The following is a 26,721-nucleotide window of genomic DNA, read 5'->3' as shown; positions in this document are numbered from 1 at the left end:
ACTGTTCTTCAGGAGATATTAACATTCCTGTTTAATGGATCTTAATTTTTGAGGAGTCATGTATATCTTTAGGAAAGATATAACGGTGCTGGAGAGGTAACTCAGTGGTTAAGAGCACGGGTTGCTTTTCCAGAGGCCCCAGATTCAATTTCCAGCACCCACATAGAGGTTCACAATTGTCTATAACTCCAGTTCCAGGGAATCTAATGCCCTCTTCTGGCTTCCACAAGCACAGACATACATGAAGGCAAAACATCTATATACATAAAATTTAAAATTTAAAGAAAGATATAAGCAATAAAGCCAAGTATGGGGATACAAACCTGAAATCCAGCACTCAGAAGACTGAGGCAGGAGGATCAGGATTTTAAGAGTAGCCTAACATACACGAGTTCTAAGCCAGCCTGGAATACAGTGAGCCCCCATCTCAAAAAAGAAAGATAGGGAGAGAGGGAGGGAGGGAGGGAGGGAGGGAGGGAGGGAGGGAGGGGAGGGAGGAGGGAAGGAAGGAAGGAAGGAAGGAAGGAAGGAAGGAAGGAAGGAAGGAAGGAGGCAGAAAATAAGATACTAATTAGGCCGGGCATTGGTGATGCATGCCTTTAGTCCCAGTACTCGGGAGGCAGAGGCAGGAGGATCTCGGTGAGTTCGAGACCAGCCTGGTCTACAAGAGCTAGTTACAGGACAGCCTCCAAAGCCACAGAGAAACCCTGTCTCGAACCACCCCCCCAAAAAAGATACCAACTAGGTGTAATTCTAGAAGATGCTCTGACTAACCAATCTGCCAGTCAAGTTAATGACAACCCCACATACTACTGCTTCTAACCAAACTGTTCTAACAAGACATGACTAAGTAAATACACTATGGGGTATGGTAGAAATACCAGGAAGCTAGATGCCAGGAAAATGAACTGGAGGAGAGCTAGCTGTGCAACAACAAAGGCACATACATGTGAACCTGAGTCTACACACATGTGAACCTGAGTCTACACACATGTGAACCTGAGTCTACATACATGTGTACCTGAGTCTACATACATGTGAACCTGAGTCTATATACATGTGAACCTGAGTCTACACACATGTGAACCTGAGTCTGCGTCTTTAACAGGAAGGTCAGAAGAACAACATCTTGGCACAGTTCTTGGGGATATCAGAAATAAAAGACCAAGTCAGCCAACTAAGAATCAATACATGGCAAATAACAGTCCAGCTATACTGTAGTGTCATTTGTTAGGCCTATGACATAGCCAGTGTGGGCCACCACAGCCCTCAACAACTGTCCTCTTGCTAAAGAGCAGTGTCTGAAGGCCTAGGTCAGAGCCTGGCACTCATTTGGACTTGAATAGTGGATGGAGGGATATTAAGTCAATCCACAAGTATTGGTTCAATGCCTCCCAAATACTAACCTGCAGTTCCCAGAACATGGAATGGTGAAACCTGTAACCAGATTGATTGAAGTGCTACAGTCACATGCTAAAGACATTGCTCTTCTAGAAACAAATGAGACAGAGGAGAGACTTGGACTTTTTTTTTAAATCTTTCTTGATTTGATGTCCAAATGGCTCTAACCTCCTTGTCAATACCACTCCTTGAGGTTATCTCTGTTTTCTACCAAAAGGAGCCTTTGGTACCTGCAGCTCCCACCCTCAATGAGAGGAGACTACAGTTCTGAAGCAAAGGGCTTGGCATTAAAGCAGTTTGTTTCATGGGCCAATATGGGGAGGGAACAGAAATGAACATTCTTTTCAGGGCGGTTTGCCAAAGGGTAGGAGACAGAGTGGTTCAACATGGGAGGTAGGTTGCAGAGGGACACGGCAGAGGGCACCTCCTGAAAAATGGGAAGTGGGTGTGGGGAGTCAGTCCGAGGCTGTGGCATTGTTGAAGATGGGGACTGCTTTGGGACCACCGGAACATGTTGCAAGGGACTGGAGGCTTCACCCCTGGGACTGCTGTCTTGCACAGCGTAGTTCCCATCTTCAGAGATATCCAGCTCCCACAAAGAATCTGGATTTTGAGCTTCAGCCTTGGTGACAGCAGGGGGCGGGCCAGTGTTGATGGCTGCGTTCATACCATGGTGGCGCCGCTTGTTTATCCAGTACAACAGTGGGCTGTAGGTGAACATGGCAGCTCTCATCACTTCCACCCACTGCTGGACATCTTCTTCTCTCTGCAAGTTCTTCTTCCAGTGCAGAAAGAGAATGCAGCTGCCTATTAGCGAGGAACACAGCCCCAGGAATCCAATGCTCAAGGAGATCCACACTAAGGCAGTGAGAAAGAAGTCTGATGCGCTCGTGTAAGGTCTGAGCTGTTCCTCATTCCCCTCCTTGGCCTCATCACCATTACTCTCTCAATTCCTTCCCTCCCTCCTCATTCTCTTGCTCAACACTAGACTTCCAAATCACTTAGCTATGTACAGATAAGAAACACTAGGTCTAGAAAGGGTAAGAGCTAAGTCAGCCTTCCAGGAGTCCTTATGTTTCTAGGAAAGATTATCATCTAATTGCTTAGCACTCCAAGAGACCACCATCCTCCATCCATGCAAAACATTTTCCCAAACTATTTGTTCCCCATGCCCAAGAGCACAAAGTGAGGGGCAGGGACTAGAGGTGGTGCACTTACTGCCAGGGAGTCTCAGGTCCTCCTTTTGGGAATCCATAAATGTCAGCCTTAGCACCCACCCTGTCGCTCGGGGGAGAGGAAATTCATATCTCTCCACCAATAGGAGTCCTCAGAAGGCCCAGGCCTCATTGTTCTCTAAAGGAAGGGTCATCGGGTTCTGTCCACCCGGCATTCCAGGGGCCATGTTTATGGAGTAGTCCTGTTAATGGAAGAAAGGTACCCATTCAGTGGCATCTCATAAATGATTACCTAGTTCTTCTACCAGAGACTGAGCCACCAGGAGAGTCTGCCCTCATCCTTGCAATGAAGTAGTAGAGCAAGCCCCCAGAAAAGGGCCCTGGTACTCTCAAGGAGCTAGCCATGTGGTTAGTGATTAAGGAAACTCCACTCTGTACCTTCCCCGATGCCGATTGGGACAGGCAGCACACAGAGCACTGGACAAGCCTGCTTTCAATAAATCTTGGACCAAGCTGTCAGAAGAAAACTGGCTCAGGGGAACCAAGCAGTCAGCACACCCTTTGGTTCCTACAATCTCTTCTTTCTGTTTCATTTCCTCCCTTTGACCAGTGCTGGCAAGTGTTCTTGGGCCCTGTGGGAGCTCTCCTCCCTCTAGCTGGTCCTTTCCCAGCCTAACCTCACTCCCTCCTCATCCTTCACACTCCATTCCCTTCTGGCCCCCCCCAACAAACATCCCCTCCCCCACCCCTGCCATGCCCCTACCTCCCTACACACACACACACACACACACACACACACACACACACACACTAGTCACCTTGGGAATCTTGTTTATGCTGCTTCCTCCTGAGTGCTGTTTCTTTCGGTTTACCACTGAGTACCTTTCTAGGCTCAGCTTAACCCCTGCTGTGTAACAAATAGTCCTTTCAGTTCTCTTCCCAAATGAGATTTAGAGTTGTCTAGTCTGACTCCCTTCAGATGCCTGAGCCCATGGTGGCAGATCTCATCTACCTAGACACCAATCCTCCAGGGTTTATTGAAGCCAGGGCCTTGCTTATTACTTCTTAAGTAAATAGTTCTTGAGGTGGCTTGTTCCATTTATGGATAGCTCTGTTAGAAAGCCCTTGGGAGTTGAGCCTAAACTAACTCCTAGGAGGATATACCAACAGGTCCTACCTTACATTCTTACCATTTAGTTTTTCTCCTTTTTATTGTCTCCCATTGTATCTTGAGACACTCTTGGTTACTTTTGCATTTCTGTGACCTAAATACCAGACAGAAACAATGTAAACAGAAAAGGTTTTATTTAGCTCCTGGTTCAGAGGGTTCAATCCATAGTTTCTTGGACCCATTTGGGTGGGCAGAACATCACAGCCTCGGAGGAACATAGGCAGAAGACCAGCGCTCACATTGCAGTAAACAGGAAGCAGAGTACAGGGCCAAAGGCAAGGTCTGAGCCATAACCTTCAAAGTCCTGCCCCTTGTGCCCTTCTTCTACCCAACCTCTTCAGTTTCCACAGCCAGCCTCCCAAAATAGTGCCACCAGCTGGGGACCAAGGTTCAAAATGTGAACTTGTTGAGGACATTTCAGATTCAAACCAGAGCAGGCACTATTTACAGATTTCTTTCCTAGAATGCCTTTCCCCTTGGCTCTACTTTATTGTCCACTGCTTTTTCCTCCTCCTCTTTCTCCTGGTCTCTTAAGTGTTAGCATGCTCCGGGGCTCAGTCTCTAGCATTCTATCTACAATCCTTCCTCAGTGGACATACCCACATTTATCACATTAAAGAACGCAAATACACTGATGATTCATAAATCCATACCTCCAGCCTGGAACACACTCCAGAACTTCAGATTCACACACCCAACAGTCTAGTTGACATCCCTCCTTGCCTGTCTAATAAGTTATACTTAAGCTTGGGTTTAAGGGAGGGAAAACTACTCACCTTTGGAAGTTGCCATATTTGCTCCACATACTGGAACAAATGCCAGCAGTCAGGATGGTCCTTTGAAGAATAGACCATGTTAGTCCTCTGCGCTCACAGCCTCCAAAGCCCTAAGCCATTTAACCACCCGACTCAGTGTCATCTCTACCTCTGTCCCCTCATCCACGGGATAGCCTCTTGCTGTTTCACAAAAGTATAATCGTATTTTGCATTTGCTGTTCCCCTTAGCTAGTCTGTTCCTGCAGTCTCCATATAAACCATTCCCTCATTTCACTCATTTCTCTTGCTTGAGCAATCCCCCTATTTGTGTCCCTCATCTTCCTTTGGTTTTTCTACATGCGAGCATTATCACTTATCTTGTTCCACTAAGATGCAAACTCCATGGATTTATGTAAACATGGTGCTTACATTAGTTACTTTTCTGTTGCTGTGGTAAAAATACCATGACTGAGACAATTTATAGAACAAGGATCTTTTTTGGCTTACAGTTCCAGAAAGAGGGTCTGTAATGACAGAGGAGGCATGGCAGCAGGTGGATGGGGCAAAAAGCCAAGAGAACACATGCTTATCCATATGCAGGAATCGGAAGGCAGTAACTGGAAGTGGGGCAAGCCTACAAACTCTCAAAGCCTGCCCCCTGTGATATACTTCCACCAGCAAGGCTCCGCCTCCTGATGGGGACATTTCTCACTAAAACCACCACAGATCGAAGGGATTAGAGAGTGGTAACTTCTGTAAAAAGCAGAGAGATAACAGGGTGAAGTAGAGTAAAAATAGACTCTAAAAGGGGCTGGGGTGATAATGGCTCAGCAGGTTAAAGACACTTGCCTGGTGACCTGCATTGGATCCCTGGAACCCATGGAAAGGAGGAAGAGAACCTACTCCACAAAACTGTCTTCTGCCACACAATTGCCTCCCCTAACCCCAACACACATGATAATTTTTAGACGATGGGGAGGTTCATCCAGAGAGGTCTCTCTGAGGTGCTGAGATGTGAACTGAGTTCTAGATGATGAGCAGAGGAAACAACACGTGTCAGAAGCCTGACCCAGGAATCCTGCGCCAGGTACAGGCCAGCAAAGTGAGGCTTTCATAATCACCCACTGCGTCATCCCAGCATTGGGAGTCTCATGTCTAATGACAGGTTGCATTGAACAGTTTAGAGGCTCTGTTCCTGCCTCAGGAGGGGCTCCTATCAACTGAGGCCCAGATAAGGACTTCCATGTGACTGCCCTCACATAGGGTACACTCACTCATGCTGGCAGCAAATGTGACAGAGATGATGTCGTCATTGTCCCTAAACTCACATCTGGTTAATCGGGTGAAGAAGATGGTGGCATTTTAAGGGGGGGGGGGCAACACATTCTAAGGATGAAAAAAAGAGCCTGGATAAAGATTTGTCAAGGACAATTCCTAGTGTCCCTGAGAGTAGTTCAATTACACGCCAGGAAACAGAAGGAACCCAGACTTCAGAGGCACTGCTTTTTAAAAAGAACTCAGCTCTTAGGTAGAACTTGGTACCTGAATGATTTGCGGCCAGTTTAGCTTCCCCATCTGTAAAATGAGGGTAATACCTACTTCACAGGGTATGAGGCCAATGAGACCTTCTGCAAATAGAAACCAAAAAAGAGAAGCTTCAGCTGTGATGTTCAAACATCCTTTGCTGCTAAAGGAATTGTTACAGCTAGTGCCAAGTAAATTTAGAAAAGGGGCAAGCCCAGAGAGAACCCAAAGATCCAAGTCAGCTTTTCAGAAGAAGCTGGGCGCGCAGAGGCTGCTGGTCCCGGGAGGGAGGACGTGAATCCCGGCAGACTCCCAGGAGGAGACGCACCACTACACCCACAGAGCGGGTGGGCAGAGAGCCACCAGGACTTAGCGTCGCTGCCCCTTCTCCACTTCGGCACCCGGAACTTTGCGCACGCGGAACCTCGGTGGCGGAACACCGGCGACGCGGACCTTGAGGGCGATGGAGCAGGCGCGCGGGCCGGGGGCCGAGGCTGACGCTCCGGAGGAGGAGGAGGGGGAGGCGCGGGCGGCCATGGCGGCCGTGGTGTCTGCTGCGGGTGGAGCGTGCCCCGCAGTTCTGCAGGTGGCCGGCCTCTACCGGGGCCTGTGTGCAGTGCGCAGCCGCGCCCTAGGGTTGGGGTTCGTGTCACCAGCACAGCTGCGCGTGTTCCCGGTACGCCGGGGCTCCGGCTCCCCCTCCGGGGGAGCAGATGGCAACGGGGTCAGCGAGCTGGAAGCTAACCCCTTCTACGACCGCTACCGGGACAAGATCCAGCAGCTGCGCAGGTGCGGTCCTGACCCGCTGGGGGATGGGGGTGGGGACTCGCGGCGCGCGGGCAGAGCTTCCGGCATACACTGCACTACGACTCTGCTTGGTGGGCTTGTGCTATCCCCACTATACCAGTGGCTTGTTTCCAAGTTCAGAGAGGTCGGGTGTGGAAGCGTATGGCTCCTTCAGCTGAACCCAGGACGTACACTCGAATGGGCAGGAGCAGTAATATGAGAACCTCCCCAAGTTCAGAGAGTCGCTTGCCTAAGGTCACATCGTTGGTCTCTGCAGAGCCTTTGAATCTTCCCACAGTAGTCTTTGTGCTCAGATCTCAGAACGCCCGGGTGAGCTCTTTAAAGCCCTGTGAGGAAGACAGCTCCTAGGTAGAAATGTAAAAATGAAGGCACTTGATTTGCTCAAGGTCACATGTTGAATCAGCGGATGCTTGACCAAGAGATTAGGTTCCAGGCTCCCAATTTAGGGCCCTGACTGCAAGGGAAAGAGACTGGAAGGGATAAAAGTGCTGCAAAAACTAGTAGCTTTAAATTTCCATCTCCCATTGAACCCTTTCATTAAGATAATATTGGTGGAGGAGCACTTGAGCACAGGGCCTTGAGTCCCATCCCCAGGCCTAAGGGGGATAAGTGGGATAGGGTCGTCACTGTTAAGGTAGGTATAGTGGGTGCCTAGTACCAGGTGGAAGAGTTGAAGGTCAAAAATGGAAGGGGTTTTGAGAGAGAGTTTGGTGGTATAGGAAGGCAGTTATGAAAGGAAACAGACATTGAGGGCTGTAAATTCTCTGCATTTTGTCTCATTTTAATTCCACTCCCTTAATTTTTTCTTCATCTTCCTCTAACTAGTGTCTACCACTTCTAGTCTTGGAACCCTCCACCTGTCCACTTTACACCATGAACATAGTGATCATTCACACTTTTTGAAGCAATAGTGGAACAAATGAATGGCTACTTTTGATCTCCTTCAAACAGTAGTTATTCTCAAATATTTGTCATCTTAAAATAGTTTTTTGACCTACATTTCTCTCCATCCATTTCTCTCTGATCTCCTTTACCCACAGGCATCTCCAAAGATGTCTACTCAAACTCTAAATACTTGTGGTCCCACTCACACTCATTCAAGAGCCAATAATGCTTTCTTTCTTTCCTCTATGTCATTCCCATCAACATTTATATATACTGACATTTCAGAATGTGTCCCACGGAATTCTGTACAATGTCCAAACTGCTTAGTGATCCACATAAAGCTTTCACACCCTAGACTTTTGCCAGTCTTTTTAGCCTTTTTAGGGTATCAAAACTTCAAATGGTGTGGTCTAGGTCTAGCTCTAAAATAATTGGAGGGAGGGAAAAGGTGGGATGTTCCAAATATGAGAAATAACACAGTCAGAAGTACAGTCATGAAACCGCCTCAGTCATTTAGGGATGTTTGAGCACATTTTTGTTATAATTATCAGTAGTGCTCATGTACATATTTATGTATCTCCAACTAGATAGTAAGTTTCAAGTAAGGACAGTGTCTTAGTTATTTTCTATGTCCCTGGAGCCTAGGAAGAGCTCTGCTGCCCAGGGTGTCCCTGTGCTTTTTATGCACTCACTGTGGCAAGCTCAGGTACATCTGTGGCTGCTAGCTGGGCTTACCCAGTCCTTCCAAAAGATAAAGACCATCCCATCTACATAGTAATGAAAAAGAGTGATACGTGGTGTCACATCCAAATGAAATGGGGTACCCTATAATGTTTTGATTATGAAGGTCTACTAAAGGGTTAAACAAGATGTCTGTTTCCTCACCCATGATGATGTGTGTCTTCCAGCCAAGTAGCTGGGATGATATTTTCATCTCAGCATGCAAAGCCAAACATCCCATGGTCAGCTATACATTCTGAAGTATTCCTAATAATGATGGCAGCCCCAGCCTGGCCTTCAAGCCGGAAGAGCATCCCCATTTTAAGATAAAAGATAAATTATGATTTTCTGTCTCCAGGTTCTTTGGAGGATAGGTTAGGGAGATGCTCAGGTATTAACTCTTCTCCCAAAGCATCCACTTGAAGCCCAGGATCTGAGTATGGGCATAGAGGGAAAAAACAAAAATTAGATATATTCATGTAAAAGCACCTAGTAGGTGTGCTATAGGATTCCTGCCTGCAGAGCTGACCCAGCAATATGACGTCAAAGTATTCTTTCTATCTGGAGTAGTCTAAGTACCTACAATGCTGAAGTACCTGACAAACCAAGCCCTGGATCACCTGGGAATAACCTGCCAGAGAAAAAAATGTACTGGCTTTGCTTTCCACGTTCTTGACCTCCAGGCTTATACCCAGTTCTTAACAACTGAGAGCAAACCCTACACCCTCCTGATGCCTGTGTCCTTTCTTTGTGGATGTGGCCTATGATGCTTTGTTGTTTCAAAATCCAGGAAGGCCTAGGTTCTTTATCCTTTGATTTACCTTTGGTCAGGTCTGACCCAGCCGCCTTTGAGTCCCGCCTGGAGAAGCGCAGTGAGTTTCGGAAGCAACCAGTGGGGCACTCCAAACAAAGTGATTTTATCAAATGCATGGAGCAGAAGGTAAGGCCTACCTGGTCCTTTGTGTGTGCATTTTTAAGTTTACCAGCGTTCCTCCCAGTCCTTAACCCTTGAAGAGACCTCATTGATGGATGGTAGTAACTTGAACTCTGATCTTCACTTATTCTCCCTTAATAAATGTATATCCTATTCTTTCTGGGCAAGATCCTGTAGTCATGATGGAATGTAGAGGAATGAAAGGATGGTCCCTGCTCACAAGGAATGCAGTCTAGTGATCAAATCAAGGTATACAAGGCACTGGGCTATAGGGAACAGGGAAATGTGTACAGTGGAAGTCTGGGGTTCAAAGATAGGGTCTCACTGTCTATCACTGGCTGGCCTGGAACTTGCCCTGCTGACAAGGCTGGCTTTGAACTCACATAGATTCTCTTGTCTCTGCTTTCTGGGAAGTGGGATTAAAGTCATTGCACCACTACACCCAGCAAGATTTATTTTTTAATATTTTTTTGTTATGTGTGGGTGTGTATGCACGTGAATATATACACATTATTGCAGGGGCAATTGTGTTTAAGAAGTAGAGGAAGGTAACTTAACTGCTGAGAAGACGGGCTCTGGAACCATATGCCAGGGACTGAACCATAGCTTTCAGCAGCCAGCTAGGTAATTATGGACAAATTATATAACTTCTCCATGCCCCTGTGTTACCTATTTGTGAATTAGAAATAATAATAATAGTAATACCTACCTCACAGAATCATGCTAAAGACTGATACTAATGAACTAGTATCATCAGAACTCTTCAGTTCAGTCCCTGGCACATAAAAAGGACTTAATGTAACATTAGTCATTGTGATCCTTGAGCAGTCAAAGCTGGAGAAAGCATGTGGATAGCTGTGTATAATAACCTAGGACAAGACTTTCCAAACTCTTTGACCATAACCCACAGTAGGAAATACATTTACATTGCTACTAAGAATATATGTAAATGTTATAACAAACAAATTTTTTATGGAACAGTGCTCTTGTGATATGTAATACCTTCCTTTTCTATTTTTAGACTGGTTCTCACACTGTAAACCAGTCTCATCTGGAACTTATTAGGTAACCCTCTTGAGCTCTCTGTGGTCCTCCCACCTCGGCCTCCCACGAGTTCAGGTCGCAGGTGTGAGCCATCATGCCTGGGGAGTGCATTCTTAATATTTCATTTTCTAAAAAATTCTGATGACAATCCATTGAATTGATTTCACAGCATATAATTTTAAAACTTCTAAGCTGGAAGATGCATGGAATGAATTCATGAGAGACTTCAAGCAGGTTGGAGCACTTTCAGTTGCTTCTGGCCCTTCTAAAGAGGAAGTGTATTAGTTGTTATCATGTTTCTGTGACAGAACTACCTTAATGAGGAAGGGTTGATTTTGGCACATGGTTTCAGACATGTCAGTATATCATGTCAAATGGGGTGTGGGCTCTGGAAGCAGAGAAAGGGGACTATAAGAAAAGACTAGGATAAGATAGAGCCCTAAGGACATGCCCCTAGTGACATACTTCCTCCAGATAAACCCCATATCCTATCTTTCATCACTTCCCAATATCATAACAGTGTGAATCCAGCAAAAGATTAATCCATTCATTAGGTCAGAGCCCTCATGACTAATCATCATGGGACGAGCCATCACAGACTTACCCAGAGGTATACTTCACAAATCCCTTTCAATCTAACCAGTATAGCAAGGGATATTAACCATCACAGGAATTCTAATTAGTAGAGGAGCTGAGAACTCAACAGGACTCCAGTATGCTGAGGACACCTACCACTAGAAATGCTATCAGAAATAATCAGTTTTAGGAAATACATCGCTCCGTTTCTCACCTGGCCCGTGGTCAGAGGGCCAAGCACAGAAAACCCAAAATGAACAAATTAGGAAGGAATCCTTCATGTTCCTTCACACTCCTTCATAGTGACAGGTGTAGAATGAACTTCCTGTACCAGCATTCAGTGATTACTAACAAACCCTTTCTCACCTTTGCATCTCAGAATCTTAGCAGAAGGAAAATTGTCCATAAACAATAACTCTTAGAATAGAATAAAGAGCAATGGAAAGAGTGGATAGAAGTAAATTCTCAGGTACAGAATTACTTAGTGAGATTGGCTACTTCAGTGACTTGGTTTTCTTTTTTTATGAGGAAAGTATAGTTTAATAGCCTGTCTCATCATGTATTTCAGACACATGCCTCAGGGAAACAGCCTGTGAGCAAAGGATTCACTAAGGACAAGGTAGGTTTCTAATTAAATACAGAAATCCAAGTCTGGAGTCATATGGGACATCTATAATAAGAGGCTGCAAATTTGAACATATTTATTGTGCTCAGTGATTTTTTTGTATAAGGTGATTTTTTTTCCAACAGTAAAGATGAGAAATATTTCTCTAGATTTTTGTGTCCTTGACATGACCCCTGCCTTAAGTGTGGGTCCAAGGATGCCACAAGAAATTTGAAGGAAGGAAATGGAGTGCACTCCTTTCTATAAAGGCACCACATACAGCCTTTCTATCAAAGCACCATATGTAGCCAGTACTTTATTGTCCAAATAAAGAACTCTGGTAGAACAGTAGTCAGGGTTTCTCCTTTTTTATCAGCTGCAAAGTATTGCAGGACTCACTGGTGAGACTGAAGCATTTGGGGAGTACTTGATGACCTAATAGATATTCCCCAGGAATAGAATTGTGAAAGTCTGTGTGGGAGCTGAGACCCACATTCTCTGAGCATGTGAGTGTTGAATGCTTGTTCTGTACCTACCAAGCTCTGCTTCACTGTGCTGGCATTCCTTTCTGCAAGACTTTAGACAGAATAAAACTGGAGTGGTGGTTGTTGTTGACTGTAAATGTTAATTGCTATTTCTTCTTTCAAGACTCTCAGTTCGATCTTTAACATTGAGATGGTGAAAGACAAAACTGCAGAGGAAATACAACAGGTAATGAATGAAAATGAGTATGTACACTCCCTGAAAATATTTGCTCTGTGAAGCAAGTCTGAGAACAGAAAAGGTCATATAAAATAGTTATAAAGGACAAAAGTGATGAGTCACATAAATAATGGTGACATAAGAGACTTGTCTTTCTTTGTCTTGCTTTTGTATGTCTAATCAACTTACGTTTACCCTTTCTTTTTCATTCCTGTTGCCCAAATCTTATTTTAAATCATCAGAACTCTGTACTTGATCACTGTACTGCCTTTCCAAATAGGCTCCGTGGTGTGGTGCTGGCACATAGTGGTGAGCGTACCTTCCCTGCAAGTAGCTTTCCCTGCTCCCACTTTACCTGAGCTTAGCTGAGTGCGCTTACAGTTCCTCTAGCCTTACAGAGAAGATGGTGTGCTAGTTAAAGCAGAGACCTTCGAAAAGAACTGTCCTTTTTAAGTCCTAGTTCTGCCACTTATTTGATTAGACAAGTCAATTTTTCAGGGCCTCAGTTTCCTCACTGTAAAGTGGTAGCAACTGTACACCTACTTCATGAGCTATTTGAGAATTAAATGAGTTAACATCTGTGAAACACTCAGAATAAATCCTGGCACAGAGTAAGTGCTATAGCTGTGCTTTAAAATAAATGAAAAAATACTGTGTTGGGAACTTGTTTGTAGATTTCCAGAGACAACCCCTCACCTAACCCTGTTTCACCTCCTTAGCATTGTGACCTAAGGACCATCTATAGAAGCTTCCTGAACATCTCCCTTGAAAGCATTCGTGATCTCTTCTGCCTATTTGGTCATTCTATGTACCTTGATTTGCAAGGCTCATTTTTTGTTTGGTTGATTGGTTTTGGTTTTTCAAAATAGGGTTTCTCTGTGTAGCCCTGGCTGTCCTGGAACTCACTTTGTAGATCAGGCTGGCCTTAAACTCAGTCCACCTGCCTCTTCTTCACCAGTGCTGGAATTAAAGGCATGCACCACTACCACCTGCTGTTCATTGCTTTTTTTATACCTATAATTCTTTTCTCTCTTGTAGCACAAATTCTAGTTGGTCTTAATAATAAAAACTCTGAGACAGATATTAAGGTTGAAACTGAAGATCAGAGAAGCAAAGTGGCCAGCCACTAGAGAGTTCTTACCTCTGCCAATGCTCAAACCAAAAGGGCAATCCTGTCCTCAGACTGCATTCTCAGACTGCATCTGTCTACACCAAACCTCAAACTGCACTCCTGTCTCCTCCTGCCTTATATTTCTCTCTAGTGCTGAGATTAAAGGCGTGGGATCCCAAGTGCTGACATCACCTTTGTGTGGGTTCTGTTTCTCTTTAGACTGGATCAATTTCATGTAACTCAGGGTAACCGTGAATTAACAGAGATCTGTCTCCCGATTTCTGGGATTAAAGGTGTGTGTCACCACTGCCTGGCCTCTATGGCTAACTAGTGTAACTAGCTTTGCACTCTGATCTTCAGGCAAGCTTTATTTATTAGATCATAAACAAACTATCACCACACTTTCTAACTTGTATGAAACTATTTGAGCATTCTTTATTTTTCTGTGAGTTATATTTTAGGTATATATGCTAATTAACAACATGCTAATAAAAGGAGTAATAATATGTTGCTTCATAGGTTTTTCTTCATTAAATTCTGCTATCCACTCAAGGAAGTGGATGCTGTTATTTTCTAATTTAAAGACGCAAGATTAAAAAATAAATATGCAAAGCAGTGTTCTCAACATTGGCAGTTATAAATTTTAAAAAATTACCTCTGGAAAATATTGAAGACTCTTTATATCTTACAATATCAAATTCCAGCCAAGATTTATTTCTTTGTTTAAAAATAAGCACATCCCTCTCAGTATGCAAATTCATAAAATCATATGTATGTGAAAGAATCATTTTGAATATTTCTTTATGATTATCAGTAAATGTTTGATTGTGTGTCTATTTTATATTGTACATACCCATATTCAAAGTTCTCAAGCAAAAAGGAAGTCAGAAGTAGGAAAACTTTTGTTTGTTTTTCAAGACTGGGTTTCCCTGTGTAACAGCCCTGACTGTCCTGGAACTGGCTCTGTAGACCAAGCTGGCCTCAAACTCATTGAGATCCGCCTGCCTCTGCCTCCCGAGTGTTGGGATTAAAGCATGCATGACCACTGTCTGGCTCACAAGTGGAAAAACTTTAAGACACCCTAGTATAAGCCAAATTCCCTCAGCTTACAATGCCTTTCCCCTCCATCCCCCGCAGTACTAGGAATTGAACCAAGACCACATGCATGCCAAGCAAGTGGTTTGCCGCCAAGCTATCCCCCAGCATCACAGTCATCTGATACTGTTGGATTGCAGGACATTGGTGACAGCACAAGCAAATATCCTGCCTACAGAGGGTTTGCAAACTAACGAAGGAAATGCATTCATACACGAATGATCATTTTATAGACTAGCATATTTGTCTTAGTTTTCTATTGCTGCAATAAGACACCATGACCAAAAGCATCTTGACGTAAAACTAGCCAGCACACTCTTTAGAGAGATATAAAGTGTGAAGACATTTCACAGGAAAACTTCTGACTGAAATGATGAAGGAAACTACATGGGGGGAAAGCATATAAACTTAGCCTTGGATGTTAGGAAGAACTGGTGGAGAAGGAAATCAGAGATGGGAAAAAGAACGCTTTCCAGTAAAAACCTGTAACATGAAAAGCTGTGGAAGACAATTAAAATAATCCAAATAAAAAGTACAAACACAAAACATGCATATGACGTGTGGAGGGATAGTATTGCATGTGTACTATATCTATATATTGTAAAAATATATTCCTAAGAAAGACTAGAAAGACACGAAAGTAATTCCTTTAGCTTATTAAAACTGGATTTTTCCATTGTTTTCTAATTTTATACTGTGTAAGACTACTCATTACTTTTGGGTATTTGCATTATGAAAGTCAACCGTACCCTCTGTGTTCTTTGATGCCAGGCAGAGGGATGGGACTTGTAACTGCTCTGTACCCCAGTCAGACCCAGCAGGCTCTATCTGCTCCTGATATGTAGGGCTTTCTGGAAGTAGAATTTTAAGAGCTGCCTGGAATATAGCAGTAAAAGCCAATATGATTTCAATGTCTATCCTGCCAGTCTCAGAGATCTATTAGTTCAGTTAGTCTTCATAAAAATCTTGTGATGCCGGTGTCAATGCTGTTTTATTGATTTTATTTAAGTTTCAGTCATTTGCCCAAAGTAGAATAGCTAGTAAATGACTGGGGCTAGGATTTGCATCTCAGGCTATTGAGTCCAGACTTTAAACTCTGAATGACTTGTATCCTTGCTCTCTGAGAAGGTTCACAGTTGGCTGGGAAGGTATGAGTTTGGGAAGGGATAAAGAACCTGTGAAAAATCTATCACCAACAAGATAGATCCTGAGAACAATTATATCAGAGGTCATAGAAGCAATTTCTTTGACAAAATTTGTTATTCTTTTACATTTTTTTATGTGCTTAGGTGTGTGCCATCTGTATGCAATACCCGTGGAGGCCAAAAGATTGTCAGATCCCACTATTGCAGCCCAGATACAGCAAGGAGGACCTAGGCCCTCCCCCAAATGATATGACAGACTTTGAAGCCCGCGCCCCCCCCCCGTGGAGGGCCTCACTATCCCTGGGAGGGGTTGGGGTGGGGACATGGGAAAATGGGAGGGCAAGGAATGGGGGGGATGGATATGTAAATGTGAGTAGTAATTAAAGAATAAATAAAAAAAATATATTCTCAAAAAAAAAAAAAAAAGACTGTCAGATCCCCTGGAACTGAAGTTACAGATGGTTGTTAGCTGTCATATGGGCAGTAGGAATTGAACCCAGGTCCTCTGCAAGAACAGCCAATGCTTTTAACTGCTGAGCCATCTCTCTAGCCCCTTATATTATTTTCAATTGTCTGTTTGTATGAGGTTATGTGCACATGAGTGCAGGAGCCTGCAGGGGCATGGGATCCCACAGTACAGGGAGTCATGAGCTACCTGATGGATGCTAAGAATCAAACTGGGGTTCTCTTCAAAGGCAGTAGATGCTGTTTACCACTGAGCCATCTCTCCAGCCCCCAGAGTTTATTATTAAGAGATACAGTTTGGGGTTTGGAGAGATGACTCAAAAGTGAAGAACACTTTCTGCTCTTCCAGAGCATCTGTGTTCAGTTTCCAGGACCCACATCTGGTGGCTCACAACTGCTTTTAGCTCCAGCTTCAGGGGATCCAACACCCCTTCTGGCTTCTAAGAGCATCTTAACAATGCTATATGCACAGACATATACATTAAAAAATGAATCTTTCCAGGTGGTGGTAGCACATGCCTTTAATCCCAGCACTTGAGAGGCAGAGGCAGGCAGATCTCAGTGAGCTGGAGGCCAGCCTGGTCTACAAAGTGAGTTCCAGGACAGCCAGGGCCACACAGAGAAACCCTGTCTTGGAAAACCAAAAAAAGAATAAAGAAAAAAATGAATCTTAGAAAGTTTTAAAGAATTATAGTTCAATCATCCAGAAGATCATGTTATTAAATTTTTATAAGCATATTTTTAAAAAACATTGCAGTGGAATTGTCCTTTGTGTTATCAGGTAGAATAATACTCTAAGAATGAAAGCTATCACTGTTTCTTGGCATACTTGAAAAGATTACCCACATGTCATGGATACTTTATTTATTGCAGATTTGGCAGCAGTATTTTTCAGCGAAAGACACAGTCTATGCGGTTATTCCAGTAAGTAATTTGGGGAGGAAGTGCAAGTGTTACAGCATGAAGGTCGGCCCTTACTTTCCCTGTGTTTATGACATCTTGAGAACTTACACTTTACAGCTCTGAGAGTCTTTATTGTGCCCTAAGCACCAGAGATTGGAAGCTTCATGTGGTGTATTTATGGATTTTCTTTCCCTCTTTCTAGTCTAGAAATGTTTCCAAGTCTCTAACCAGGGAGGCTAGTGTAAGTTCATGTTTCTGAGTGATTTCCAGGTGCGTTTTATTTCCTTTTCATTTTCCAACCAAACTGCTGGGATTCAAGAATCTGCCTCCAGCATAGCTTTCTTCCCTTCTTGTCTGTAAATGGCAGGTGCCTGAGCTGACCTGGAGCTCCCTCTTGGCCCTTCTCCAGCTTTTCCCTTAGCAAGAGGCATTTTCTTGGTTTTACCTTCTCGACATTGTCTTAGAGGTGATCACTGGTCATTGCCTTACCATTAAGAAAGGATACAGCTGTCTTCTCTAATTAAGATTATATCTTACTCTAGATCAGGCATAGTGGCAAACACCCTTAATCCCAGTGCTTGAGAGTTAGAAGCAGAGGTAGGCAGGTCTCTCTGAGTTCGAGGCCAGCCATAGCTATATAGCAAGTGAAAAAAAAGAAAAAGATTATATTTTACCTTAAAGTACACTGAAGAACAGTCTTATTCTCAACTTATGTAAGTATAAGATTATGAAGGGAAATGCTCACAGAAGGAAAAGCCAGGCCTTTTGGTTTTGAAGAAATCCCTATCCTTGTTTTTTAACCTCTTATGCATATATACTCCTACCTTCATGAACTCCACAGTCTGTATTTGTCATTATGCTTTAGATCATTCATACTAACATTTAAACAGGCCTTCTCAAGTCTCCCTTGGATTCACAGGGTTCCTTGGAGACTTTGAAGCATTGGAGCACTTCATCTTCACACATAAATTATAGCAATGAGCAGCAAAGTATCTGGTTTATCCTGTCTTTTTAGCATACGAATGATTTGTAAATGATGGAATAATTAAAAGCCTGTTTCAGCCATAATATAGTTCTAGAATTCAGTCTTGGAAAATTTAGTTGATTGTGACTTTCCTATTCATGTTTTCTTATTTGTAAGTTAACTTTATTCTTTTCTAATTTGAAGAAAGAGAAGTTTGATTTGATCTGGAACCGGGCTCAGTCCTGCCCAACAGTAAGTCTGTGGTAACCATCTAGAATTGTTTATAAATGCTACCAAATAGTTGATTTCAAACCAGTCCTTCTCATGATATAATGCTCTATTAACAAAGTTGCTCACATGTTAATTGTACTAATAAGTAATATTTTCATCCTTATAAATGATGTTTTATAATGGCTCCCCACCACATGTTAGGCCTTTCTGATATAGGTCTTAATCTATCAGTGTATGTACATACAAAAAGGCACCTAAGAGCCCAGTGCAGTAATGCATGCCTTTAATTCCATTCAGCCTGGTCTATATAGAAAGTTGCAGGCTAGCCAGGACTACATAGAGATACCCTGCCTCAATAAATTTAAAAGAATGTAGTAGAAGGGACCTGAGACCTTAATCTTTGCAACCTCCTTCGGGTTCCTGTATTAGAATTTTCTTTACAGTTTTGTCCATGCTGATATGTGCCAAATTAAATTATTCTTTTGTTGCCAAAGTAGTGAACCACCAGAAGGCTCTAGGGAAAGGGAATGGATAGCTGATGTGACAACCAACTTGTCAGCAGTAGTTGCTAGAGTTTTTCCCAATATTGCGATATGTCAGCTCTTCCAAATTTCATCTCTGATGCTTTCCTTCTTAGATGGGTTGAAAATGTGTGAGTGTTTGTTATGCTATCACGTAATTAATTTCATAATTAAAAAAAAAAGTTCATAAAGCCAAGCTTTATGGAATGGGGATATAAGTCAGTTGGTAAGTTACTTCACCTAGCATGCACAAAATCCCAGGTTCAATCCCCAGCACCCTGTAGACTGGGTGTGGTGGCACATGCTTAGCTAACCCAAGAGATAGAGGCAGGAAAAGCAAGGTCATTCTTGGCTGTATCTAAGTTTGAGGCCAGCCTGGGATCCATGAAACGCTGTCCTTTACAAAAAAGGGAAGTGGAGAAAAGAAGGAAAGAAGGAAGCAAGGGAAGGGAAGGAAGAGAAATTAAAAAGACAAACATTGAAAAATAGAGTGGTATAAGTGATTAGACATTGAAAACTGCCTTCATTTATTTATCTGTCTGCTTGTTTTTCTGTTTGCCATAGTTTCTTTGTGCACTGCCAAGAAGAGATGGTTATGAGTTCTTTGTAGGACAATGGACCGGTACTGAACTCCACTTCACTGCACTTATAAATATTCAGGTACGTAACATATGCCCTACAAAACACGGGGTAGAAAAAGGAAACCTGTCCTTTGGTGAGGTTAGAAGCTTTCCTGGGGCTGGGGTACAGAATCTGCTGACTCCAGCATCACTTGCCATGGCACTGGTGAACTGTCATATGTTGTCAATTTAGGCTTGTTTTCTAGGCCTCACTCAGTACCAGAAGTTTGAAATCAAAATACCTTTCACTAGCTTCACTGTCTTTCTTTTGTCTCCTCCCTGGACCTCTATGACATCCATTGCGTGTGCCTACTTAATAGACATGGCTAAGTCAAGATGTTATTTTCTTAAACAAAGCTGTAAGCCCATTGAGTAAGGCTCCGTGGCTCATCTGTGTTTTAGTAACCAAGGTAGCCTCTTCCGCACTGGTAGATGAATAGTTTCCATTTCATAAATATTAGTTTATTTGCTTTCTTTTCTTTCTCTGTTTTATTCCCAAAATATTTATTAGAGTAAAAAATATAGCTCAATATACTTGAAGCTCTTTTAAAAAGAAGTTAGTATTTTAGTTCACAATAACTAGAATTGGCATTCTATATTTGGAGGTCACATGCGGGTAAAAAAAATCATGTATTGTTTTGGCTTTAACATTGAGGCAGATGGCACAAAATAGAATAAGGAGCAAGTTTTTACATTGTTGTTTGATAATTTGTTGAGTGTATGCCATTTTAACATTTAATAGATATTATACAATGGGTGTTTAATACTTGTCTTTTAATCTCAAATGAAGGAGCTACTATTATTATTTCCATTTATAGAGAGGTAAGTTTATTTGTATTACTAAGTAATAAACTATGTCGAGTCCAGGTTATCTGACTCCAAAGTCTATAAACTTAGATATTTACCAGTCTTGAGAACTCTGCTAAGTCCTATAGATGTATAAGAAAAGGAAAGAAGGAAGGAGTTCATAGAGAAGTATATGAGAAAGTATATGATAGAGTCTGTAGCTGAGTGTAAGAGAAAGAGCCAAATACAGAGTGGACTCTAAATATTCTTGTTTGCTTTCTGTTGCTGTGATAAAACACCATTCCAAAAGCAACTTATAGAAGACAGGGTTTATTTGGGCTTACAGTTCCAGAGCTTATGGAGCTTACAGCTCCATAATGGCCAGGGAAGCATCATAGCAAGTGACTAGAGCCAGAAGCTGAGAGATCACTCTTCAACCGCAAACATAAAGCACAGAGCAAACTGGAAATGGGTAAAGCTGTAAACTTTCACGGCCTCCCTCTGCCCCCAAGATGCACTTCCTCCAGCAAGGTTCCACCTCCTAAAGGTTCCCTAACTTTTCCCAAATAGTGCCACCAACTGGGGAGCAAGTGTTCAAATACCTGAGCCTTTGGGGGGCATTCTCCATTTAAACCACACAGTCTCTAATGCTTTCTTTCTTACATGGGCTGAGGAGTATGTGTCTGTTTGTGATATTATCAAGTATGACTTTCATAACTTAATCTCTCAGAAACTCCTTCAGAAACATAATGATCAGAATAAGTAGTATATATTAGGATTGTGGCCGAAATGATGAGTATATTAGCAGTGTGTGTGAGGGAACTAAGAAGAGTGCCTTAGCAATAGTTAGGTACAGTAATTAAATGATGCTTGCTAACATTTTAGAAATGAAGCCCTGGGATCTGTTTTTGAATGTATCTGTTTTCTTTCATACCATATAAAGGCACTGGCTTTAAATTCAGCTTTTCTTCATAGACTACACTTGAAGTCTGTTGACCTCACTAGTCATTCTTCATGAAGTTACACAATTCCCATTTTTTTCTCCTTTCTGTACCAACCAGACAATATTTTAAAGCCACACAGTAGAAATCTGGCTCATTCGCAGACTCTACAGTGCTTTGCTATAGCTTAAACGAGCTCAGTCTTGAGAGGCGCCACAGGCAGTGGATGAAATGCACTAGTCCACAGAAGTGGCAATTACACAGGCACATCGCTTTCTTTAGAACTTGACTTGGTAGCTGCCTGTACCGTTTTGTTTTTAAATGTATGACCACAATGAAGGATTCACTGCCTCCGTAAACATTCTCTGGGAAAAAAGCCAGATCTTTTCCAATTGAAGATACAAATAACACCATGAAAACTGTCAGTTCACCATACCTTTGCAGGCCTGACCTTGCCCCTACATACCAGTCCTCTAACTCACTAGCTACCCAAAGGGCTATTAAGAGCTAGAATTTCCTCCAGACTCTGTTGCTTTGAAATTGCAGTTTGTTGTGTTGGTACCTTATTGAACTTTGATAAGTGTTTCTCCATGCAGACCCGAGGGGATGCTGCAGCCAGCCAGTTGATTTTATATCACTATCCTGAACTTAAGGAGGAAAAAGGCATAGTGCTGATGACAGCAGAAATGGATTCCACATTTCTGGTAAGAATCTACATTTGCCTCTTCAGGTTTACCTAGTGGTCTTATAGGTGTTAACTCTTGTCAATACCCCAGGTCTAGATTAGGGAAAGGTGCCTTTGTGTATTTTGTTTCTCATGTTTGAAAATAATTTTGTCTTGCTTATATGCATCTAAGTTGAAGTGCAGTTATCCACAGATAAATGGATGGTTTTGTTTGTCAGTGCTGGTTTGTATCATTTTACTTTTTAAGTGTGTGTGTGTATTGTGGTTATGGGGCAATGCCAAGATGCATGTATGAAAGTCAAAGGACTATTTTTGGAAGCCCATTCTTCCTGGAACCATGTAGGTTCCAGGGGTCAAACTCGGGTCATCAAACTAGCAGCAAGCCCCTTAACCCACTGAGACATCTCACTGGCCCTGAAAATAGGTTATTTTATTTGAAACAGGGACTCACTATGTAGCCCTAGCTGGCCTGGAACTCACTCTGTAGACCAGACTGGCCTCAAACTCACAGAGATCCACCTGCCTCTGCCCACTGAAGGCTGGGATTAAAGGCGTGTACCACCATGCCTGAAAATAGTTTTACATTCTCATTTGATCACAAAATTTTACCTTTTGGAGCTCAATTTTATTTAAACTGACATGAGGTCATTTATAGTTATTATTATCATTTAATACAGAATATTATGCATTTTATTAAGGAAGTATGAGTGTGTTTGATTATAGGGTATAATACACAGTTACGTAGTATCTTCACCTATACCTTTTAAAATCCAATAATACCAAAACCAAGACACATCTGGCCCTGGAGATCTCAAGTAAGATTATGGACACTTAGGTGACTTCTGAAGTGTAGGATGAGCTCAAAATCTCTAGTAGTAATTATTTCTTTATCTTCCTCTACACTGTTCATGGGTGTGAAACATTCACATGATGGGATTTCCTTTCCCAGTTATGTCACTAGGATAGAACAGAAGCTGCATGCCCATAACTAATGATGCCATTGTGTTTTCCTCTTCATCTGGTACCAGACACAGTTTTATGTCTATAGTGCTTGCTTGTTTCCATTTCATTTGTCTGACAGATATTGTTTAGGATGTCTTCAGAAGACTGGGAACTTCAAAGTCTCTTCCTCCATTCCATCACCTACTTATATTTCCTCTTTGTCTTTCCCAGATACATAGAGAGAAAGAAGTGATTTCAGCAAGCTACTGTCTCACAGTAACAGTAGACTCCAGACCTGGAGCACAGAAGGGACTCTGCTTCCCTGACTGTTATTCCCAAACTGCCCAGTCTTATTTTTCCCACTTTCTCTTCCTCCTAAACTGTTTCTGTATCACACTAAACCAGAAGTCACTGATCCAAAATATGTATTTGCCATTAATTGAGATAAAGTCTGCAGAAAAGATGGTTTTGAGAAGACCTCACTTTTAGACCGTTAAATCTGAGGTGCCTGTTAGCTCTCCATACAATGTAGACAATTAGATACATGAGCCTGGTACTCAGAAAAGCAGCCCAGCTAGAGTATGTGGGTTGTATTTAAAACCATGGATTGAATGAAATACCAAGAAAATAAATGAGGACACAGAAGAGAAAAGATATAAAAACTAAGTCCTAGAGAGATGAGGAAATATTAGTGAAGAAAATTAAGAAAAACAGTTGTGATACAGGGGAGATTAAGATGGTAAAACACCTGGAAATAAACATAAAATGTTGTAAGCAACAGGGGGTGTTTAGTTGGCCAACTCTAACTTGCTTATAGGGCCAATGAAATAAAGACTGAAAATTTGCTAGATTTTATAGACAGAAATATTTGGGTACCTTTGTAAGAACAGTTTCAGAGGAGTGGTATGATTATAAATAAGCATAATTAAATTTAAGAACGATGAGAAGAGAAACTAGGAGGGGTAAACATTAACTCTTCCGAGCAAAAGAAAGAGTAGAGTGTTAGCTGGAGGAAAGAAGTGGGACAAATATGTCTTTTATTTTAAATATTGAATAAATAATATGGAAAGATGTGGTAGGAAAAATATTAGCCATATAAGAGAAGGAAAGAGTGAAACAAGCTTTTTCCTAATTTGAACTAATAAAAAAAAGAGAGAGAGAGAGAGAGAAGGAAAAGGAGTAGTAATATTCTGGGTGGATAAGTCTGGAAATGGGGGTTTGATCTTTTCTTTTCCAGGAATTTATTAACTGAGAAGACATGAGGACATGGGTGTAGTAGAGTTAGATGAATAGTTAGTGGCAGCTCATGGAAGATTTTTTTTTTTATGAAAAGAAAGGCCATCAGCTTAGAGTAAACATGGTAGCATAGCATTAGCTATTCCATGGTGGCACACACTTTTAATCCCAGCCCTTGGGAGGCAGCGGCAGGTGGATCTAAACATCATGATCCAGGACAGTCAAGGACTACATAAACAAACCCTGTCTCAAAAGAGCCCAAAAAGAAAAAGGAAGTTTTGTTTCCATATTTCTTAAGACTGCTTTAGTTCTCTAAGAGAGTTGAGTAGTTTGAGGCTCTTTGGCTCCCCAGACCTAGAATGTTTACTGTTTATAGAAAGTGTTTGCAAACCATAGTCTAAGGAAATGGAAAAGAGAATTTGTGTAGGTGCAGGCATGGAGAGGATGTCAGATTTAACTAGTTCAGCCATGTGGTGTAATGATATAATTGAGGGGCCAGGAATCTTAGGATGAATGCAAAGGGACGCTTATACTTAATGGATCAGAGAATAAAGCTGGGTGAAGAGGCAAGTGAGAAAAGAGACACATTAAGAGCTGTGGACTTCCGCTGCAGAGTGTTAGAGTTGGGAGTGAGCTAGGAAGATAAAAAATAATAAAGTCATATGTTCCGGACTGAGATTTGGAGAGGACGCCATTATTGATGGCAAAGTTTGATGTCTGTGACATATAGAAATATGACATACAGACTATACTATACTTTTTTGGCTTTAGCAAAGCAAAGTGTCTAGCTATGTTTCAGTGAATCCTAGAGGTTCAGGGGAAACTCGTTATTGGTTCTGTTTTACCACTTTACTCTGGTAGGCTCAAACTGATGCAGTTTTAACATCAGTAAGGTTTTGCAGGGTTGGATTTTATGAGTTTTGTGGGGGTTTTGTGTTTGTTTTGTTTTTTTGGTTTGGTTTTTTGGTTGTTTTTTTGTTTTTTGTTTTTTTTTTCTTTATAACATTTGACAACATATATACTAAAGGACATTCCCCATCGTGGACATTCCCTTCCAAAGAAGGGGGGACCACATGAAAATGTGGACATTTTATAACTATCACAACTGGCTTTGGCACTTTTCCTGACTGGGGTGCTAGCAACAACAGGTTGTATTCAAGAGAATCTAATTAGTCAAAAACTAGTACTTGCAAACTGTTTCTTAGAGATGGGTAACTCTTGCCGCTCTCCCTCCTATGGATATAATGGTTATTTAAGAACTAAATAAAAAGAGAAATTGTGAACATATGAACAAACTTACCTGGCAAACATGCCACTGTATATAGGAACATACAAACAAGTCATGATGCCTTTATCTTTGAGGAATTTGTATTAGAGAATATAGATCAAAAATGGCAAATATGAGAGAAAGTGATGACAGTGGTAAACAATATGCCTTGGTTACATGAAGAAGAAAATCTAACCAAGACTTGAGAAGTCAGGGAGTCATAGAAGCTTTCCAGAAACAGTGCCTCCACCACAGAACTCAGACACAGAGCTTTGGTCCTGTGCAGGAAGGTACCTCACTACTCTCATTGCCTTGCAGAATGTTGCTGAGGCACAGTGCATTGCCAATCAGGTTCAACTCTTCTACGCCACTGATAGGAAGGAGATCTTTGGACTAGTAGAGACCTTTAACTTCAGACCAAATGAGTTCAAATATATGTCTGTCATCGCTGAATTGGAGCAAAGTGGACTTGGAGCAGAACTGAAATGTGCCCAGAACCAGGATAAGACTTAGAGACATCTTGATTGGCCCTTCAGAGTCGACTCAGTCGTGGATAGCCTGAAGCCCACTCACACCCTGACCTCCAGAGCTCAACATCTGCAACAAGCAGTCTGGAAAGAGTTACCATGTATGCTTATTACAAGAAGTGATTGTGGGCATGAGCCCTAATACTTGATAGTCAGGAACAAAGATATACAAATATTCTGATAATTGCCTCTCAACCTAAGGGTTCCTTTTATGTTTCTGGGCATTTGAACAAGGAAATATTCAGGGATCTTCAAGAATATTGGCTGGGTTTTATTCAGTGTAACATGAAATTGACTTCATAGCTCCCAGTTCTATGTCTTCATAAACCTGTAACAATAAGCCTGAGATCTTAGAGATGTCAGCTTTACATATTCTTTCCATGCACCAATGAGCTGGCTAAAAATATAACCCCCAAATCCTGGCCAGACTCAGTACAGTCAGCTATGTTCCTCAAAAGGAAGACTTCTAGAATCCCCTCCAGAGTTGCCTTCAGTGTAACTCAGCAGCTTTCAGGTATAGTTAGATAAACAGGTACAATGCCTGCATACTGTTAAATGATTATAGCCCTACTCTCTGAACTCAGCCTGTGAGAAGCTGATGAATTAGTTCAGTGTAAATAAAACCGTTTTATAAGATCATTCCAGATTTGCATGATTTTAAAAAAAAAAAAAAGCATTATATGAAAATGTGGGTAGAAGCAAATGTTCCCAGATTGAGTGTGGGGAATGCAGCGATAAAGTCTGGTTTCCAGTCTTCATTACACAAACTAGTGGAAACTAAGCTATGCGATGTTGGTGGCATCAGTGCTGTGGGTTAATTTTATCGGAACTCATCTTGGGGCTCAGTGATTTCTTGAAGTGCCACAAATAAGCAAGTTATTCACCATCAGAAACACATGCATCACTCTGGAAAGAATGGTGGGTCCATACCAGCCTCATTAACTCAAAATCCCATTATTATTGCCGGTCCCTCTACCATACGTC

General features: G+C 42.1%; 2 protein-coding genes across 6 annotated transcripts; one reads left to right on the top strand and one right to left on the bottom strand.

Annotated features, from left to right (window-relative positions):
* Window positions 1-1,518: 1,518 nt before the first annotated feature.
* Window positions 1,519-6,486, bottom strand: Tex38 (testis expressed 38). Of its 4 annotated transcripts, XM_035439700.1 has the most exons (6): window positions 6,355-6,464; window positions 6,045-6,130; window positions 4,524-4,583; window positions 3,767-3,841; window positions 2,620-2,818; window positions 1,519-2,259 (listed from the first exon to the last, which is right to left on the bottom strand). In XM_035439700.1, the coding sequence occupies exons 5-6, from the start codon at window positions 2,654-2,656 to the stop codon at window positions 1,661-1,663; spliced, it is 636 nt and encodes a 211-aa protein (XP_035295591.1). In that variant the 5' UTR covers window positions 2,657-2,818; window positions 3,767-3,841; window positions 4,524-4,583; window positions 6,045-6,130; window positions 6,355-6,464; the 3' UTR covers window positions 1,519-1,660. The 4 variants fall into 4 exon arrangements, with proteins under 4 accessions (XP_035295591.1, XP_027258312.1, XP_027258311.1 ...); XM_027402511.2 differs by lacking the exon at window positions 6,045-6,130 and having other exon boundaries at window positions 6,355-6,486; XM_027402510.2 differs by lacking the exon at window positions 6,355-6,464 and having other exon boundaries at window positions 6,102-6,234.
* Window positions 6,463-26,410, top strand: Atpaf1 (ATP synthase mitochondrial F1 complex assembly factor 1). 2 transcript variants are annotated; one of them, XM_027402509.2, is made up of 9 exons: window positions 6,463-6,815; window positions 9,270-9,378; window positions 11,561-11,611; window positions 12,245-12,307; window positions 16,988-17,038; window positions 18,186-18,233; window positions 19,298-19,393; window positions 21,677-21,784; window positions 25,529-26,410. In XM_027402509.2, exons 1-9 carry the CDS (start codon window positions 6,490-6,492, stop codon window positions 25,721-25,723), a joined length of 1,047 nt encoding a protein of 348 aa, XP_027258310.1. In that variant the 5' UTR covers window positions 6,463-6,489; the 3' UTR covers window positions 25,724-26,410. The 2 variants fall into 2 exon arrangements, with proteins under 2 accessions (XP_027258310.1, XP_027258309.1); XM_027402508.2 differs by lacking the exon at window positions 25,529-26,410 and adding an exon at window positions 22,939-24,665.
* The last annotated feature ends 311 nt before the right edge of the window (window positions 26,411-26,721 follow it).

This window comes from Cricetulus griseus, chromosome 2 (genome assembly GCF_003668045.3).
Source record: "Cricetulus griseus strain 17A/GY chromosome 2, alternate assembly CriGri-PICRH-1.0, whole genome shotgun sequence".
NCBI lineage: Eukaryota > Metazoa > Chordata > Mammalia > Rodentia > Cricetidae > Cricetulus > Cricetulus griseus.
This window is presented reverse-complemented; position numbering and strand designations above follow the sequence as displayed.